The sequence below is a fragment of the Stenella coeruleoalba genome (genome assembly GCF_951394435.1).
Source record: "Stenella coeruleoalba genome assembly, chromosome: 20".
Taxonomy (NCBI): Eukaryota; Metazoa; Chordata; class Mammalia; order Artiodactyla; family Delphinidae; genus Stenella; species Stenella coeruleoalba.
In genome coordinates, this window is record NC_137166.1 from 36132601 (window position 1) to 36153255 (window position 20655).

The 20655-nt window shown below is 37.7% G+C and overlaps 2 protein-coding genes across 8 annotated transcripts in view; one reads left to right on the forward strand and one right to left on the reverse strand.

Moving 5' to 3' along the window:
• The window catches only part of PHKB (phosphorylase kinase regulatory subunit beta), a 193905-nt gene extending 191246 nt beyond the window's left edge, over window positions 1-2659 (reverse strand). For 2 of the 7 annotated variants that reach the window (XM_079906270.1, XM_079906276.1), the window contains exon 1: window positions 2478-2659. In XM_079906270.1, coding sequence (XP_079762396.1) covers window positions 2478-2544 — 67 coding nt within the window. In that variant the 5' untranslated portion in view covers window positions 2545-2659. Of the gene's footprint in view, window positions 1-158; window positions 2450-2477 lie in introns of those variants that run through there. The other 5 variants (XM_079906272.1, XM_079906274.1, XM_079906271.1 and 2 more) reach the window with 4 other exon arrangements.
• Window positions 2660-2728: 69 nt separating this feature from the next.
• ITFG1 (integrin alpha FG-GAP repeat containing 1) overlaps window positions 2729-20655 on the forward strand; it is a 236527-nt gene continuing 218600 nt past the window's right edge. Inside the window, exons 1-5 of the mRNA XM_079906277.1 lie at window positions 2729-3061; window positions 4719-4791; window positions 10038-10183; window positions 11330-11387; window positions 12600-12674. Of these exons, the coding sequence (XP_079762403.1) occupies window positions 2854-3061; window positions 4719-4791; window positions 10038-10183; window positions 11330-11387; window positions 12600-12674 (560 nt within the window). The 5' untranslated portion in view covers window positions 2729-2853. The remainder of the gene's footprint in view (window positions 3062-4718; window positions 4792-10037; window positions 10184-11329; window positions 11388-12599; window positions 12675-20655) is intronic.

Below are 20655 nucleotides of genomic sequence, written 5' to 3' on the forward strand. Positions count from 1 at the left end.
CAGTGCAAACTTAGGCCCAACAATAACAGAAATGGTGCTCAGGCTTGGGCCCACCAAAGAGGAAATAAAACCAAAATAATATCATATGGTGACATCAACCTTCAGAAACAAAGTTATTTAAAATTACCAAGTGACCCTTTTGGGGTCTACACACTTACCAGACCTTAAGAAAGCTGGTGGAGAAGAGACGACTGCATCAGGTGAGCTGGCCATTTCAAATTGTTGACTCTAATCATAAGCATCGCAGGCTAAACTATAGCAATTTTCAAAACTGTTTAGTGAAGGTTAGAAGCAATCAGCATTAGATTAATTGAAAGCAGTGTGAGCAGTTATTAACATGATGCGGTGTGCAACAAAGGCAATAATTGAGGTTCATTATAATTTTATTTTCTCTTTTATGACTTGAAAATTTGATTTTCTTTGCTTTGATAAGTTACATTTGCTTATATGGATGAGGCAGGAAATATATAATGGCCACTTATTAAACATTACATAAGAGTAGCATCCAGTAGCTCTATTGAGCAGTGAAGTGATTATGCTACTATGTAACAATGCTCAGAACCTTGCAGTGGCATCTATATCATAGTCAGGTTAGTCCAAGTTTCAAACAAAACTCACTTTATATACTCCTCTAAAAGTAACAAACAGAATCAGGGTGATTGCTTTTAATGACACAGGAAGTCAATGATTCACTAAAGAAAGTTTATAGTCTACACATCACAGCTATCAGAAGAATCTGAAACCTCAACTAATTTGGAGGGATGACTTCAAATGGTATCTCTTTTATTGTTATGATGTAAACATATAGGAACATCCCACATTTATACAATACACTCAACTACCTTGTACATGAAACTGGATTTAAGTGACTGCATTCAACAATAGTTACATAAAATTTGATTTTTTTTTCTCAGTAAAGAAAGAGAAGGTAGGTTTTCAAAGCTTACTGTTATGACATGCAGTTCAGAGGAAATTAAGACTGGAGAAGAAAATAAACCCTATACGTTTATTAGAGGAAAAGAGAAATGCTGTAAAAGTATATGTTGAGGGTAGAGCTCAGTTTCCTGTAAGAAAACTCCAGTTATTCTCTTTGACAGGAAATTATCAACTCAATAACCCTTTTTATAGCCCAGATAGACTCACTGTTAGTGGTCAACTCAATACTTCAGTATGACACAAAAAGTTTGAGGAAAAGTGTGAAACAGAAATAGACGTGACTATTCTAAGTAACTGTACTAACACTAAAATGTACTAAGGACTAGTTTTTGAAAAATTCTCTCATATGGTAGTTTTGCTATAACCCTAAGTAAATAAGTGCACAACTATTTTTAAGGTTTTGAAAACAGAATGGAATAAGCAACAAAGATTGGGTGGATTTCTCCTGTATGATTTATGAAATTACTTTCTTCAAAAAAAAAAAAAAAAAAGACTGCTAAGAACTCTGTTGTCTGCACAACAACTAAGAACTTCATGAATGGGAAAAGCCAAAATATAATGGGGTAGTATTAGCTGAGGGGAAAAAAACAAAACCCTTAATACCAATGCAAATGCATAATTAGTTTTCCTAGGACTATGTCTTTCAATGTTATCAGATTATCGACTTTGACATTATCATCTCCCAACACTAATTTATATAGTAACAACAAGCCTTCAAAAGGGAAGATTCTTAGATGAAGACTTGTCATTCCACCATCTTTCCTGTTTACAGGAACACTTTTTAGCTCGAGATTACATCCAGCCAGCCAGGAATAAGAGAAGTTTCAATCCTGGCTGTCAGATGAGTTATCAGCCACAAGTGCTAACTTCAAAATGTGACTCTGCAATTTGAACAAGTCAGCTCAGGACACTGTAACTACTATAACTGCCTGCGCAGCGTCTTCTGACCTAGGTGGCCTCGGGTTTGGGAGCCACAACTGGGAACTAGGCGTCCTGGGGCCACTTGCCCAGGGAAGGGGCCCACTTCCTTCTGAGTCCTAGCTATGCTCACCGTGACCCCCTTCGTGGCCTGAGGCCCGGTCTCCCTCAATTTCTGCCACATAGATAACTGGCTAGATCTCGGAACTTGTAATGTGAAAAGGAGATACGAAATAAGGCAACAAGCAGCCGCCAGTTTTCTAGGACCAGACCCTAGTCATATGTAAAAATGAGGGGAGGAATACAGACAGGGAGGGGACTCCCGGGAATGTGGCCACCGCCTGACTTCTAAGAAGACTCCAGGAGAAGTCGGCACCACCACTACTTTTCGAGAGGGAACACACACGAAATATAGTTGGGGAAGCAAAACGGAGCAAAGGTGGGACCACCACCTAATGGGGAAAGACATCAAGAGGAAGTCAGGGACCACCGTCTGCTTTCTAAGGGGAAACACGCGGGCACAGGTTCATTCCAGGACCCCCATCTGCCTCCTGCCCAAGGTTCTTGAGGGGAAGTACCCTCTACGGTGCGGGGGAAAGGGGTGGCGCCCCAGCCAGCCAAACCTGAGCGCTTGTTCCGGGCTCTTCGCTCCAAGAGCTTCCAGCTCACTTCGGCCACGAGCCCCGCCATGGCGCTCCGGCCGCCGTCTTGGCCACCGCCCCCGGGGCCGCCTGTCAGCTCCTCCCGGCCGGCCCCGCCCCCCCGCGCGACACTGTCGGGAGGCGCACCGGCCGGAAGTGAGCGCGAGGGCGAGCTTCAACCTAGCTTCGCGGTCTCCCGAGCGTCAGTGGGGCAGCCCTACGGGAGAGTGAGACGGGGCCTGGCCGCGGTCGTACGGGCGTCTGGGCTACGCTCTTTCTCTCTCGGCCGGCGGCACGGTGCTTTCCGGCTGCCGTCAAGCGCAGCAGTGGGCCGGCGGGCGGGGGCCGAGGGGCTGCCATGGCGGCGGCAGGCCGGCTGCTGGGCTCCTGGGTGTTGCTGGCGCCGCTGCTTGGGGGCCTCGCGCTGCTGGGAGTCGGGCCTGTCCCGGCGCGGGCACTGCACAACGTCACGGCCGAGCTCTTTGGGGCCGAGGCCTGGGGCACCCTGGCGGCCTTCGGAGACCTCAACTCTGACAAGCAGACGGACCTCTTCGTGCTGCGGGAAAGTCAGTGCTTGCCCGGCCCTCCCTCTGTTCGCGTGCCCCTCCCAGTGTTCCCCACACCCCTTGCCCGGATTCCCGGTCCTCCTGCATTTCCCGGCCCTTCTCTCCCAGCCCTCTCCCCCTTTATTTCCAGCATCCTTGCAGCTTGCCTTTTTTTCCCATCTTTTCCAAACCCAGGTCCTGGCCTGACCCCTCCACCGTTTGATCCACCCCCGCAAGCACTGGAAACACCCCGGTTTTTTGGGTTTTTTTCCTGAGACGACCGCGGCCGTCACTCACGCACCCCGCCCTTCTCATGGAATCACCTTGCAAAGTCCTTCCTGATTCCCAGTAGTCTTTGTAGCTTGCCTTTACGTTCCCTCCCAAGGTCCCTTCATTCCTGTCTGCTGTATTTCCTCCAGTCTCCCTTCCCCTTTGATGAACTGGAAAACGTGCGACTTGACAATTTCCTCTCATAGAGGACTTCTCCCTCCCTCTTCAGTTACCTTGTTCACCCTCCCCTCCCTTTGTCAGGGTCCCAGCTTTCTTGGAAACTACTGTTCCTTCCCAAGGGCCTAAACACTCCCCAATTCTTACAAGTATTTCACAGGCACTACTAATAAACCCAGTGTCTCCTTGGAAAAGGGTTCTCAAACTGCAGGTTTTTCTCCCTTCTGGGCTGCCCTAGTCTTTTGTGTGCAAAAGACTTCCTTGCTTTGGCCACCACCCTAGTCTTCCAAATCTCTGTTTTCTTTTCCAGCTTGAGGTTCTTGGGAGTTCTTGGCTTTAACCATCACTAAACAAACTTTTTTTTGTAAATCTTGATGCTGACAATGGGCATTAGAGGGTCTTAGTATTCTCTAGTACCCACAAAGCAGGCACTGTTTAAGGTCAAGGCTGTGAAAGAAGGAAGTGAAGCACTCATAGAGTTTGACTGACAAGATCTTGGCCCAGATCTCTTGGAGTCCTTGTCAGGACTCCAGAGCCTCTTGCGGACCTTGAGAAGGGTGTATACTGCCTAACCTATAGCCACTCAACCCAAACTGGAGACAGAGATTCTCCCCTTTAAAGATGCCCTGTGTTTGACTAAACAATTTCAAAAATCTGATCCAATGAGTGCTCATTGAACTCCAGAAATGCATCAACCTGGGGGATGGTTCTGTAGGAGACACAAGAGGGTAGTCTTGGATGATGCAGCTTTTTCTGCTTAACTATGACATCATGTCCTAGTTACTAGTCAGATACCCACAGTAGGAGTTTCTGTGTCCTTGGTGTGATGCATCTGTGCAATGGACTAAACAGCCTTATAAGAGGCTGAGTTGTTAGGTTTGAGGAAGACAAGACTTAACACGTAGTATAGTTATAAAGCATATTCTTTATATGCTTCCTTTAAGTCAATCAGTCTGACTCCTGGCAGAAGCCATTGGCTTCAATTTGCCTTGACCAACTACATTTTTCCTTGTTCATCCTTCTAGTTTCCCTGCTGCTTTGAATATTGAATTTGTGATATACTGTTAGGAATCTCCATTCCATTAGTCTAATAGGACCAACCTTGAGAGGGCAGACGAACTGGAGTAAAATAAGTTTTCTTATTGAAAACAGTGCCCAGAAAGCTTCTTGTAACCACTAATCGTATGTTTCACTGGGAATCATTTTTCTAATGTATACTCGCTTCTTTTAGGAAATGATTTAATCGTCTTTTTGGCAGACCAGAACGCACCCTATTTTAAACCCAAAGTAAAGGTATCCTTGAAGTAAGTACAAATGTATTTGTTTCTGTAAAACAGTCATTAGTGTAATAATAGATATGCAGTAACTAGTTGGATTGTCTTTGAAATCAATTTTACTCTGAAGTGGTGTTGTGGTACAAAATCACTAGTTATGAGATATGAAGCAAGTAATTTGTTAGGAAAATTAGTGAGCATACCAAAGTTTAAAAATGATTTGCTTTAAAAAATAAATAAATAATTTTGAGTGGAACCGGGTCTGTTCCTACATAAACACCTTTCAGTCCCTTGCAATCTGATATGTTTTCTTGAATGTCTTGGGGATTGTCCCTCATCCTGAGTGGATTGTCCCTCATCCTGAGTGTGCCTGTGAGAGCAGCTCAGTCACAGGCTCATCAGATCAACTTTGTCCTTGGTGGTCTGAGGGAGGAGTTTGCACTGGGGTCAATGAACTCTGTTCTAATTTTTCATTTATTGACTGATAGGTGGTGACTGCTAGGTGACTCAGGTTGATTTTGAGGAAATTCAAATCAAACTGAATTTTTTAAATGTTCAAATAATAGTTATGTTTTTTTTATATGACTGGCATTGCATGAAGCACAGTGACCATCATCGATAGTGAGCCAACACAGTTTTGAAACTATAAGAAGCAAGGATTGATCACTGTCTGGAGGAAGAGATGAGTCAGTGCAGGCTAAAGTGGCAGCTTCTAGAAAGTTATGGGACTTATGCTTGACCTTAAGATAAGTAAAATTTAGGTGAGGGCTTTCAAGTTTCAGGACACAGCATTAACAAGAGATGGTAGTAAACACAGCAGGTTGTGAAGAGGAGGTGGAAAGATTTGCCTGACAGAAGTGGAGGGTATACTTTGGAAAGTTATGGACTAGGAAGATGAGATCAGGGCAGACTAGGAACCTTCATAAGTATCAGAAAGAATTGACCTCAATCCCGAGAAAAGTGGGGAATCATTACAGGTTCTTGTTTAAAGGAGAGGTGGTGAAAACGGTATTTTAAATTGATTTGATTTACTCGTTAACCATGTGCAGGATGAATTGGTATGTAGAAAGATCAGAGATTACTTGGAAACTGTGCAAAAAGTTTAAGAAGTCCCCATATGGGGTAATGAGTGCTCAGATGCTACAATATTTAACTTAAACTCAGACATATGTAAAAAAAAATTGGCCTTGAGTTAGAACATTGAGGCGTTGAGGGGAAAGTTACAGATGGATAAACAGATTATCCCTTTTGAGAAATGTTCCTTGATACTGGATGTCAGCATGCTTGGAGTGGGGAGGGAACAGAAATTGATAAATATTACATCCAAGAAATGAACTGCCTAGAAGTGGTTTTTCATGGAAGATTAAAAGTTAAGGAATTTGTGGGCTATTAAAGACTTGGATTCCACTGAGTTTTTTAAAAATCCCAGTTAATTTTTCTTTTGATTAATGTAATGTTGTTTTATATACTTATAAAAGTTAGAAACTCTTGTATTTATTTAGTATAGTTTTGAAAAATTAACTGTCCTTCACTGTTTTCTTCCCCCCTCCCCTGTTCCTCTCTCAAATGCAACCACTTTTAAAACTTTGAGCTGTTTCTTCTGATGTTTATTTCCATATTCTAAAATAAGTTTTTATACTGTAATTTCTTGAGTTACCATCTTCATCTCTTGGATTTTTTGTTAGCATAGACAAAGATTTAGCATCTTTAAATTGGCTCCATCTCCATATAGTTATATCATATTTTAACTTGGTCAGTAATCATTGTATAAATTCTGGCCATGTAGATTATGTGTACTTCAGAGCCAAGCAGTATACAGTATTTCATTTCTCTATGGTTTTTCCCTGCAAGAGTAAATGATTGTTTTTTAAAAAATAAATTGCACTGTTTTCTGTGTACCTATCCTTAATTTCTTTGCAGATGTTCCATCATACCTGCCATATACCTGTTGTGCTTTTTCTTTCTCCCATTGAGTCCTCTGCACTCCTCCCCAATCTGAATTCATTCTCTAGGACTTCTGCAGAGTTACTGTTTGGAGACTTTCCCTTTGTCATTCTTTGTTTGATCCCTGTCTCTTGGATCCTGTGCCATTTTGTTCTTTGCTTCTTCATTTACTTCACTGGAGTGTATCCTTCAAGAAATTCCTGAGAAAGGGTGTCCCTCCATTTCCAAAACCTTTTTCTACTCACTCTTTGATTGGCCTGTAGTCTTCTAGCTTCATCGGCTGCAGGTTTTAAATCCATTGCTATTCTTTCTCCTAATCCTTCAAATATGACTTATTTTTAATTTTTGAAGCTATTAGGGTCTCTTCTTTATCCCTGTTCTCTGAAATTTCATAATATGTCTTGGTGTAGACTATTTTTCATTCATTATTCTAGCCTCCCTTCAAGCTAGAGGCTTCTATACTTGGGACCTTTTTGAAATGTTCTTATGTTATTTCTCTGATTATTTTTTTTGTTTTCTCTTTCAGGAATTCCTACTAGTTGGTTATTGGACTGCCTAACTCCATCCTTTATTTTTATTTATTTATTTCATTTGTGTTTTTGTCATTTTGTGTTTTTTTCCCCCGTGGGAAGTTTTCTTAATTTTATCTTCGGCCTTCTATTGAATAGTTTTATGTTAGCTGTCATGTTTTCTTTTTATCTCCAAGAAGTTTTCTTTGTTCTCTTATTATTCTTTTCTCTTAGCATGCTGTTCTTTTTTTTTTTTTAATGGATGTATTTTCTTATGTCTTCAAGTGTGGTTTTGAAGTTTTCTTTTGTTTCCTCTGTTATCTCTGTTTTTTTCAGATTCCTTATTAGTATTTGTTTTGGCTCTCTTTAATACTCATAGTTTTCTTTAAAAGGCAGGTAACTCTTTGTTATACTATATCAAGAATAAGGTACTAAAGAGCTAATTGGAAACTCTGCATAATGGGATTTACCTCCTGTCTCCTGCCCTGTGGATATGTTCCTGGCTGACTGGCATCCTAGGAATTTGGCAGAGTTGAGGGCAAGGGCCAAACTGTTCCTTTGTATACTTTCCATTAACTCCCTGTTTTTAGCGTAAGGCCAATATCTTACCCTCTCCTGTAACTTACATGTCTAATGCCTGAAAACTACTTGGTTGTTGGCATGCTGAGCAAGAAGGAGAAGGGACCATCACAGAAAAGGTGTTTTCAGCCTTACACCTTACTTTTGTCTTCTGCTATTTCAGATGACTCCAAATTCTGAGCCTTTCAGAGGTTTTTCAGGGCAAAAAGCTTCTTGAGCCTTTTCTCCAAGCACTTCAGCTTATACAGTTGACCATTGAACGACGTGGGTCTGAACTGCATAGGTCCACTTACATACAGATTTTTTTTCACTAAATACATACTGCAGTACTACACTATCCCCAGTTGGTTGAATCTGTGAATGTAGAACCAAGGATGTGGAGGACCAAGTATAAAGTTATACCAGCTATGGATTTTCAACTGCAAGTGGTCAGTGCCTCTAACCCCACGTGTTCTTCAAGGGTCAACTGTAGTTTCCTTGCCCTGCTAAGGCAGATCCTTTCATGATCTCTTTGTCTTTGAGGGTTATGCTTTTTTTAAAAAAAAAATTCCGTATCATTTAGTAGGTTCTAAATGAAGAAGATTCTTCTTCATTCTTCTAGGTTCTTTAGAACCTAGAAGTAGGTTCTAAAGAAGAAGAGATAAATTCGTGTGTCAGTCTGTTATTTTGTAAAGTTCTAATTCCTATTTTTACAACCATAAAGAAGGGCAATTTTAGGAATAAAACCTGATCAGGTTAAGTTCCCATCTAGTCCTTTGTAATATATTACTGACTATTTCAAGGTACCTTTTGACCCCAAATCATTAATTTATTTGAACAAGTATTACTGCCAGGTATGTGCAGCATATGTATGACTGCACATGCGTACATACACAGGTACACATACAGAGGTATACACTTAGATGCAGCTTGCTACATAGTAGCACGTGCAGTTGCTATATCATCATTTTTAAAGACCAGCTATTTTTCATGGAAAGGTTAAAGCATTGTTGGAATTCTTTGAGGAAACTGACATTACAAAAAATATTTTATCATAGTGAGGATCAATTATAGAGGCCAACCCAACTGAATTTGAATTCCAGCTATTCCATTTAACTAGCTGTTTAACAATGAAAGCTACTTCAACCTCAGTTTCCTGGTCTGTTCAGTGAGAATTACGATACCTATTTCAGGTGATGGAGATTATCAGCTAATAGCTATTAAGTACTTGATGTAATATCTGAGACATAGTAAGTAGCTGAATTAAAATAAAGCTATTATGTTGTTGTTTTTCTTAATCTTACCCTTGTCAGTATTTTCCTCATTTTCACTTTAAGTAAAACCTATTATATATATTTTTACATTCTTGATGCCATTTAGAAAATAATTATCCATAGGCTGTTTGGAAACTTACTGTGTTGCTGTTTGTTCTTAAGTAGAATTAAATGTAAATTGAATTTAAGGCCTATTTTTTGATTGGGTCACTCAGACAGCATTAGGACAAGACTCCAGAATGTTTTGTTAAGTTTTCAAGGTTAATGTAAACCATTTTAGAATATTTTATTATTAAAAATGTAGAATTAGGTATGTATGTTTTGATAGTGTATTGCCAGGTTTGGTCAAAAAGAACTTATTTTTCATTGCACATCTTGAAATAAAATGACAAGTTTTCACTGTAAATTTCAAATCTGCATTAAAATCTAAAATTAAGTAATCTATAGATAATATCTTTTATAAAATGACAGTGATACCCTCAGTGCTTTAGCAATTGATAATGAGCCTCCATTTATGTTGTTTTTGTTTTTTTTTTTGGTCGCACTGTGCTACTACAGTTCCCCGACCAGGGACCTGACCCCCACCCCCTCATTGGAAGCCCAGAGTCTTAACCACTAGACCGCCAGGGAAGTCCTTTGAGCCTCCATTCGTATAAACACCATCCATATGTCCTGGTATCTTTGACAAAAGAACTAGGTGAAAGGATTAAGCCAATGCTTGAACATAAAACTGTGCTTCCTCTTAATAAATATTTCAACTTTTTCTTGTTTCTTAAAACCCTCTGCATCCATCCTGAATTCTTTCATAGACCAAAGAGGGCTACATACATGAAGGATGATAAGCTATTAAAGAACAGAATGTAATTAATCAGTTCTGTGAATTTTTAAATTTTGCATTGAAAATATTTTTGTATGGTATAAATATAGAAGTGTACTTTTCTATTATAGCTCTACCGGAATGTTTGTTTATTAAAATGTTTGTTTCTTTTAGGAATCACAGTACATTGATAACAAGTGTAGTCCCGGGGGATTATGATGGAGATTCACAAATGGATGTTCTTCTGACATATCTTCCCAAAAATCACGCCAACGGTGAATTAGGAGCTATTATCTTCTGGGGACAGAATCAAACCTTAGGTGAATTTGTTTTAAGAGTTTTTAATATTTATCACTGGATATTAAAGGAGAAATATGCCTGGTATTCTTAGGTCAGTGTAACAAAAATAATGTTCAGAAATCAGTTCAAAAATGCAGTTCTTGAGTGTCAGTAATTGTCTCTAAAAACTTCTTTAAAAGACTGTTTTCTGGTTCTTCTTTTTCAACCTAGAACTGGTCTGCAGTCAGTTCCAGGGAACAAAATCTACTCTGTTAGCTTAAGGAAGAGAGAATTTATTAAAGGTTTTTTATGCTTTACAGAGTTATTGTGATGGCTAAAGAACACACACGAGGTTGAACTTTCAGGAACAATCCTCAAAGCCTTCAAAGAAGCTACTGCCTTTTTACCATCAGAAAGTGGCAAGTTGCACAACAGGTGCCAGAATGACACTTGCTCACCAGCAAAATGGATGCCATGCACCCTCCCTCTTAGTACTTACAATTCAGTGATCAGACATTAAGACAGAAATGGCAGAAACACAGCCTTCACCTCATTCCTGCCTTGGAAAACTCACCATATCTAATTAGCAAGGCTTACATTTTATTTAGAATCTTAAATGCAAGGATATCTGAGAAATGCTATTTTTGGTTTCTAGTCTCCCCAGTACAGGAAAGCACAAAAAGTTTAGAGTAAAGGTTGAGAGTCAGTCTACCTTATCTACCCACAAATCTTCAAGTCTTATCTGAAAAGCCAATTAATTATACCTAAATGGACAACTTTGTTCATGGAGCCAGACTGAAGAAAGGAGGAGAGGAGGGCATGGACGTTTTAGAGTCTAGTAGTTTTGCATGTATTGGGTTCTTTATTTCAAAACCTTAATTGTCAACTGCTCTACTGCTAAACTGTATACAAAGAAGACTCATCTAAGAGATTTTCAGAATGAAGACTCAAAAGGAAGTTATTGTAATGCTGGTCTTCACTGTAGAATAAACTCTCCCAATATATCTTTACAAACTTGATGTCCATTTAAGTTAGATTTATAGTGTCTCATTAATGCTAATAGTTGGAATTAATTAGAGCTGAATTTTGAAAAGAATGAAAGAGTATTTTTCCCTAAGTGCAAATATCAGAAATAATGTGTTATAAAATGCCTTTTCATTTATATATTTTCTTTTTTTTTTTAACAGATCCTTGCAATATGACCATACTCAATAGGACTTTTCAGGATGAACCATTAATTATGGAGTAAGTATGTGCTTGCTTCCCTTTGAATGATTTTAAACTTACAAACATAAAATCTTTCACATAGGAAACTACTTTGCTAAGTTGTATTGACTCTAAATTCATTCTCCATTTAAAGCTGATAGGGGCCTGTCCTCTCAATTATATATGTATTTGCCATGATGGAAGAAAGAGAAAGGTGAAATTCATTATTTTGCAAAGAGGGAGAGATTTGTCTTTTTGGTTTTGTTTTAAAAGCTTTGAATGTGTCCATGATGGATCTTTGTTGATCCTAGCCATGTCGTTACTCAACTAAGAAAACTGTTTTTGGATAAAACTGTTAGTGCTTGATTGACAGATACGAAGGGTAGAGGATTTCCTCTAGAGACCTAGAAAGATTTTTGTATTAAGGAGAAACTTTGTCCTTTCCACAACTCTTCCTTAGTATTATCATTTATCTCCTCAAAGTAGACTCATGTACCAGGATAAAGTTAATCCAGATTTCTGTTAGGATTCTGGTAATGATGTAGATATCATTTCGGGGAGTAAACAATGTATAGCCACATTCTTGTTTCCAGTGCTGCCTTTTGTACAGTTATTAAAATCATAGTCATACATCAATAGGTCAGTAACCATTAGAAGTCTGAACTTTAATTCACGGATTAATCTTTTTAAAGGTGCGCAGCTTGATTTTTTTTATAATTGGGTGTTTTTCATTGTTGTTACAATATTCAGTGGCTAGTATAAATTTTTATACCAACTAGGGATTACTTTTGTGGGTTATTTCTCCTAAGCCTATCTGACTAAATAAGGAGGGTCATGATTCTGAAATAACAGTCTCCTTATCACTCAGAGACAGGCTAGGCTATGTAGAGGTTACAGACAACACCAAAATCTCACAACAAAAGTTTATTTCTTGCTCACACTGCAGGTCCAGTGTGGGTCAGTGATAGGCTCTTTTGCCAGCTCTCAGAGTGTCTTACGGGCCTCATCGTCTGTGGAGCTGTACCGTCATGTTCTTCTCATTGCCAAGATGACTGGAGGGTCCAATAACGAAAATTAAACACTTTGGCCTCAGAGTGAAATGCGTCACATCTGACATTCCATTGATTGCAACAGATACTGACTGTTGTATGTCTACCACACCTCCCCAAAGTTTGTTTTTCTTTTTAAACTAAATTAGAAGTGAGAATTTAATAAAATGGCTGCTTAATGTTTCTAATGTTTTCTTTTTAGCTTCAATGCCGATTTAATTCCTGATATATTTGGTATCACAAATGAATCCAACCAGCCACAAATACTATTGGGAGGGTGAGTAAATATTATTATATCCATGTAATTAATTGTACATGTTGTTGTTGGAGGGACTGTGTATCTATGTGAACGGATTGCTTTAACCATTGGGGGAAAAAACCCCAGCTCATTGGAAATCCTTGTTTAAGATTTTTAAAAGGACATTTGGTCAACATATAAGCTTTCTCAAACACTGTGGATTTGATCTGCGACTGGTTTCTGTGTAGAGCCAGTTTAATCCTTTTATCCCTCTGGAAATTAGAGATACAAACTTTGCAAGTCCCCATTTAAATATTGGTTCATTGGATGTTTTTAGAAATGGAAAGATTTAATTTAAATAGTATGTATAGCTGCTGTCGTGATTGAATTCTCTACCTTAGTCATGTTAGCTCCCAGATGTTCATTGATAAGCCTTGTTCCTTCTGTTCAATGAGCAATTAATAATTGCCTGAAAATATAAACATTCCTTCTCTAAGCTCTGGAGACTTTTCCATATATACTCTATCCTTGATCCGTTTGTATGCTAGGATTCTCTTATTATCCAAGAATGCCATTCTTAGGGAAAACTGCCTGGAATCTTGCATTTCAAAGATCTCCATTATAATTCCTCTAGCTTTAAATAGAACTGCCTTCCTAACACAAGAATTCATGATAGCAAGATACTTTTCATGAGATACCTTCAACTTGGTTAATTTTTTCTGTATTTGATAAGGCAAACATTTTAAGAGTACAGAACACATTTATTTATTTTTTTGACTTTCCAGCAAGTGCAGAGAACCACCTTTATCAATCTGTCTTCCCAGGCACTATAAATCTAATGAATTTTCCCTCTGTGTTTTGGAGACGTAATGTATTTTTATGATTAGTTTCTGAAATGTGATGCACAGGCACAAAGACAAGTAAATTATCAAAATGTGAGCTATTCTGAGGTGAAACTGTTACATTTCCTATCACTTTTTCTTAAAAGTTTTCCATAAAGAATATGAGTATTTTTATGCTAGTCATAGTGACCTTTGAAAGACTTGCTGTGAATCTTTAATGAGAAACCTGTTTTTTCCTCAAACTTTGAAAAATACCTGGAAGAGAACCCTGCTTTAGAGACCAGCTGGATGGAGATCTTGCTTTGCCTTTGCGGCTATGTCTGGGAGGAACTGAGTGTGGGTGGGCTAGGGGAAGGCACAGGTGACTCCTACCATAGCAAGCCCTGCTTGTTTGTCTTGGGTAGACATGTGATTGAGAATGTGATGGTGACTTCTGGCCTTGTTTATTTCATGGTAATCTCCATTTTAGTGAAAGAAATACTTGGAATATTTTTAATGTGATGTGGTTTGACCTTTGGAAATTTAGACTTATGAAACAGCTGTTGTAGATAATTGAAAAAGTAAAAACTACTAGATATTGTGTGATAATGTCATAGCTTATTTATTTGTTCTGAATTCTATGTTAGATTTTTTTTCCTCTGATGCTTCTTTAAAAACTTATTCTGGGGCTTCCCTGGTGGCACACTGGTTGAGAGTCCGCCTCCTGATGCAGGGGACACGGGTTCGTGCCCCGGTCCGGGAAGATCCCACATGCCGTGGAGCGGCTAGGCCCGTGAGCCATGGCCACTGAGCCTGCGCGTCCGGAGCCTGTGCTCCGCAGCGGGAGAGGCCACAACAGTGAGAGGCCTGCGTACCGCAAAAAAAAAAAAAAAAAAAAACTTATTCTGCCTAAAGATATATTCACTTTTATTTTTTATACATTATTCTCTGGCATACTATAGTATACTGGAGTAATTCTCTACTATTTTATATTTCTCATTTAAACTTCAGTTACAGATTAAACAATAGTAGCTAACCATATTATAGGTAACAAGTTTGTATCCAAGATTTATCCTGTTACCTTTGTCCTGACAACTTTTAAAATGAAGTTATAAAAATTGACAGAAAAGAATTTTTGTCAAGAACATTGTTAGGATGACTATTGCTTGCGTTATTATTCAGACAACAGAAAGCTGAATATGTCTCTATGGGGACAAGCATTAATATGTTACTAAAATAAGAAAAATGTATTTTGCCATATCAGTTTTATGTTACAGATATATGATTAGATGTATAAGTGAAAAAGCCATTAGTATTGACATTTTGGACCATTTGCATGACTAATGATTGGCAGCCCAGTCTTATCTATTAAGGAATCTAACCAACTTTTGCAACTTAACTGTTATGCTCATTTATGCCAGACCCAAGGTTATCTTAAATTTAATTAAATTTGGCTAGCACCTTAATTTTATGGGAAATTTTGCAATGGTCTTTAAATAGAATGCTAAATGCTCCCATGGGATTATGCGGGAAAGCCCATGGCTGTAAGTGGCCCAATACAGGCATGGAAACAGGAGATTGCCCACAGGTAAAACTAACATCAGTTTGGCTGGAGTAAGGGTGCAGATGGTCAGCCTAAGCTGGAAACAGTGATAGGTAGAAGAATCCCTTTTAATTGGTACTGTGGGGGTTATCTGATAGGGACAGGAAGGGTGCTAAACCTCTGCTGAGGTGCCAGAGATAATTGAAGTGTGTTAAATGTACAAAGGTGAGGATTCAGTTTGCGCCTCCACCTCACTTTATAATGACTTGAAATAATGTAATAATGTGCCACATTACTTAGAAATAACACCTAGCTATTAAGTGTTAGAGCAGCTTTTGCAGTGATGAGGTTATCGTTAATGAGCATTTTCTGTAAAAGGGTATTTGAAACTGATGTTGCATAAGCATTCAGGATATTGTTTTTAGTATTGACGTGAAAACACTTGTACCTGTAATGTTAATCAAAGCCAAATGTAATGTTGGTCTGTTCATATTTTCTGTGACTCATATACTGAGTTCAAACACATTACTGGGTCAGGCCGAAGTTGTATACCTGGGAATATTAATCCAGGTATGTGACAAACAAGCACTTTTGCCGTACTCCATTTACTTCACAAACATTTGCATGAATATTTTGAATGGAATATTGATGGCACTGAAAGCAGCCATTTTTAACTTATTTATGTGAGTGGATATTTTTCCTCCATTAGCAGAAAAAACTATCTTCTATTTAAATATAGGTATTTAATCTCAATTCAGAAGGAATAAATCCCTGTTTTTCTATGTAATCTTCTTACATTATAACCAATGACTGATTTATTAAATCACCCTTCATTTTTACTGCTGATTTGTTTGTTTGCTGGTGCATTACAGAAAATTTTGCAAATATTTATCTTAATGAAATAATGATATTTGTCATTTAAATCTATTTAGAAAAAATATGAAAATTAAGAGATTTATAACACAAAAGAAAACCAAATAATCATCAGGACAGCTTTTAACTTTATAGTCAGCATTAGTACTCATAGTCTTAACAGAAAAAGGTAGCTTTGAGATGATTCATATTTTCTTAGAATTCCCCTAGCAAGCCCCTCCCTTTCTCACCTTATACACCATTTGTGTTTTGAGCATTGTTGTTTAAAGGAATCTATTAGGACTTAAGAAATAAGTTTTTTATTGGTATTTCCATAGAAACAGAGCATCAGTTTTATAACTTTTCTCTTTTCCTAAAGAAACTTTGCTATTGGAGATAAATTCATTGATTCTCTCGTTTCTCGCCTAAACCTTTTCTTTTCAAAATTAAGCCACAGAAATAGTGAAAGCTTTAGCAGATAACTTAGAATTGTATATGCTGTGATTATTTCAAGTGACTTATTATTCAAGGATCCATACTTTTATTTCCTGGAGTCCCACCAGAAGCTTTTGGGGAGTCAATTAAATGACGCTTGATTCCCTGGTGATTTATTTTACTGCTTTGTTTTATGTTCTGGTTGGCAGTGTTGTATGTAAGTGAACTTTTGATTGTTTCTAAGTGAATTTAAGAGGTTATTCTCAAAATTTACTCACTTTGCTTTTAGTTAAATTTTACAATTTTTTAGATATGTTTTCTTTGTAGTAATCATTTAGAAAGAGAGCTTCTTTTGAGTTTTTGTGCAAGTAAGTTCAACGGTAATTGTTCATCATTAATATTGATGATATTTAAAAGTGTTTTGAATTCAACATATTTCTATTAGCATATATCAAAATTTTGTTTCCTTCTTTGAGAGGAAACCATTTTGTTTTATTTTATTACGATTTGCATGTATTGAAAAAAGTCCATTTTAAAACAAGCATAGAGGGCTTCCCTGGTGGCGCACTGGTTGAGAGTCTGCCTGCTGATGCAGGGGACACGGGTTCGGGCCCTGGTCCGGGAAGATCCCACATGCCGCGGAGTGGCTAGGCCCGTGAGCCATGGCCGCTGAGCCTGCGCGTCCTGAGCCTGTGCTCCACAACGGGAGAGGCCACAACAGTGAGAGGCCCGCGTACCACAAAAAAAAAAAAAAAACCAAAAAGACAAGCATAGAATACCAATGAACTGTACACTTAAAAATGGTTAAGATGGTAACTTCTATGTTATATATATTTTACCACAATAAAAATTAGAAAAAGAAAAACAAACAAGCACAGTTAGAGAAGCTATGTGTATAGAGCAGACTTTGAGTAAGCTTGGTCTATATTATCATTTCAATTTAGGGTAAAATGAATCAAAATAATTTATAATTCCTGAAAATACAGGTTAAGTTCTCTTTCATTAGAGTCCTATTGTATGTTTTAAAAATGTATATTCTATTGAAAATGCCCTACAAATACTTGATTTTTAACAGTCTGGAGGCCTAGGCTCTGAGCTGCATGAGTTCCTGAGTTCCATAGTAGTCCTGAGTAGAGATGGGGGCCTATGCTTCTCCTCAGACTGCCTACTCTTCTGTCTTCCTGCCCTAGGAGCCAGTGCTGCTAGGGCCGTCTCTCAGGTGTAATATCACTGTTGCACACCCTGTGGAGGTAGGAACATTTGGACAAAGTAAGGATATGGCTGAAAGAGATCGCCACATTTTCTCTTATGAACATAAGGTGCTATTTCTAAGAGGTCCTTAAGATTTATCTGGTCTGACCCATACCTTTGAATTCTAATAGAGGCCCAAGAGTGAGTGAATAACCCATCAAGTATTTACCAATGTAACTCTGTTCTTCAGCCATGCTTCTTTTCCCACTCTTCTCTCATGTGTTGTACTCCTCACCATGCCCCTCCTGAAGAGGCATAACTGAGGATTGCACAGCTTATTGTCCTCTGTGAGGCTCAGGGTTGGATGGGGAAGGATGAGATGAAAGAGAATCTTAAACAAGCCTATTTGCTTTTTAAAATATCTACTTAGTAACTCTGGGGTTGGCAGTTTCCATCAGTTGTCTCATATTTTTCCCACAACAGGTAGCTGTGTAGTTCAAGAGGCGCTGTCAAGGAGCCAGCTAATTCAAAGGTTAAGTGACCACTGTAAGCTTGCAATGTAAATAAATGGTAGATCTGGGATTTGAATCTTGGTCTTCCAAATTGTAAAGCCTTTGTTCCTGCCTTCAACTCTGTATAGCCATTACCATTGTTATAGTCACAGAGGGCCTTTGGTGGTTCTCCAACATGGTTAACTTAGACTTCCTCATAGCATAGTGGTTGTTTTCCAAGAAGAAGCAATACAAGAGTATAGACAGAAGCTGGAGATCTGTTTAAGGCTTGGTCCTGGCAGTTAAACAGCATCACTTCTGTGGCATTCTATTCAAAGAATTAGCTAATATTCTAGGGAATTTGAGGATTATGTACTCTACCTCTAGATGTGAGCGTGGCTTAACTGAAATGTAAAAGAGCATGTGGGATGGGAAATAATGTGGTCATCTTTGGATACACAGCATGGTAGGCTGTGTTTATTTACTTTACCATAGGTAAAGACTTGCAAAGGAATATGCAAACACAGATCATTTAAGCAACTAGATCCTCAGGTTTCATAGGTACTCCTACCTAAAATTGATGAGCCTGAAAACGTACCTATTTTCACTATAACTTTCTCCTCCTTCATATAAGAATGCCATGTTCTTTACCCGTCCTAAATCTCACTAATTATACGTTTCCTGGGGAGTAAAAACCCGTACAGCACGAAACACAGGTATACTAAACTAATAGAATTTCCAGTTCTTCCTCTTCTCCTATTTCTTCTTCCTATTTCTCTTCAGATGAAGCTTGGTAGCAAAAAGCATTTTGATCCACATTGATATGTTCTAAATTCAGATGTGCTAGAGTGGGGTTGTGGGAGTAATGACAGTTTTTGTTTAATGACTTTGCCTCCTGCATTCCCTGACTACTGTCAAAGAATCTGTAATTATTGAGAGAGGGTCCTGGGAGAGCACAGCACAGAGCATCCGTAAGAAACACCAAATTCAGCAAAGCAGACCTTTTAGCTCTTCTTAGTACTCTATCCCTAAGACACGTAATTAAATGGAAGGAAGGTACTTTTCATGCCTATGTAGTTTTGGATCATGCCAGTGATTGTTTCAGATATGACCAGAATGTTCTCAAGGACTACCAAACCTATGGATAAAACCTTTACATAATTTCTTTTATATTTGGTATGCATTTTTCTGTAATGTAGCTAATACCTACTTTATCAAATCATATCAAGAAAATTCCATTTAAAGTCAAATATTTTATCTTGTCTTATGAAATGTTTACTATTTTCTTTCTCCTATTAATAGAAAATAAATTTACATGCTGGCTCCTGAGCCAAATAATTTTTTGTAGTATATACCTTTCTCATTTATTAAAGTCATAGGGAAAACTTTGGTATGTCTAAAGAAATAAGAAAGAAATTGTGTGATTTCTCATTTTTGTAATCTGTTTTTATTTACTCCGAAAGCTAGATACCAGAGTCAGTATTCACATACATTTAATGGACTGTTATGTCTTTTATCATACTTATTGTATTATAAATTATTTTAGCTGTACTTTACATTGCAATGCTTTAAGTTCACTAAAGAGAAACAGCATGTTGCTTTACTATCTTGTCTTTATAACTTATTTTATGAAAATAGATAAATCAATTTTATCAAAATTACCTTAATTTTGACTGCTTTTAGTAATCTTTCCTACAATATATAATCTGTACTTTTCTCAGTACTTTTTGTAATGTTCCTTGAAACACATGTTAACAAATTTATTTGAATTGAAAAAATGAGGTCAAACTCTTTCTGACAGAAAATAACTTTCATTTGGAGATTGGTTTGACAGTGAGGACTGGCTTTGCTAATTGGATTATATACCAGGCATTTTACATAAATTGAATGAGCTAAATCAGCAGCTCTAAATTCTTTTTTTTTTAACTTTCATTATGGAAAAATTTAAACATATGCAAAGGTAGAGCAAATAGGACAATGAATTTGCATATAATACACCTGTCATGCAGCTACAGTTAGCAACTCTTGGCCAGTCTTATTTTATTCACAACTTTTCCTTCATTTCTCTCTCTAACTCCCTCCCCAGACATTTTTAATCCATAAATATTTAAGTATATATCTCTAAAAAATAAGGATGTTTTTAAAATACATAATTACAATGTATTTATCATACCTAAAAATTAATATTAATATTAAATTTCCATGGAGATTTTAATGAACATATATGAACAAGATTTCTTAGCATCTGTATCTATAAAGATGAAGAAAAGGAGTAGACTTGACACTGAATCCTGTTTCATTCTAAAATGAATGAAGTCTAAAATGACTTCATTCATGCTAGTCTAAAGGCAAGTAAACTAATATATTTTAAAGCTCCATTCATTTCTTCAAAAAATGCATTTCCAATGAAATTTTACCTTTGATTTAATAAGCTATCAAAGCTTTTTCATCAGGTGTACAGTAGTAGTTAAAATAACTCGACCTCAAAAAAAAAAAAACTCAACCTCAAAGAGATTTTTTTTTAAAACATCTGGATGCATAAAGCCAATTTAAATACCAATTTGAAGATATACATTTCTTTGGAGACATAAAAAGACCAGATATAAAAACATTTTACATCATGATAAAGTTCTATAACAGAAATAGAATAGAAGTACAAGTCCAAGGATAAAGAGAAGAAGAGCTTT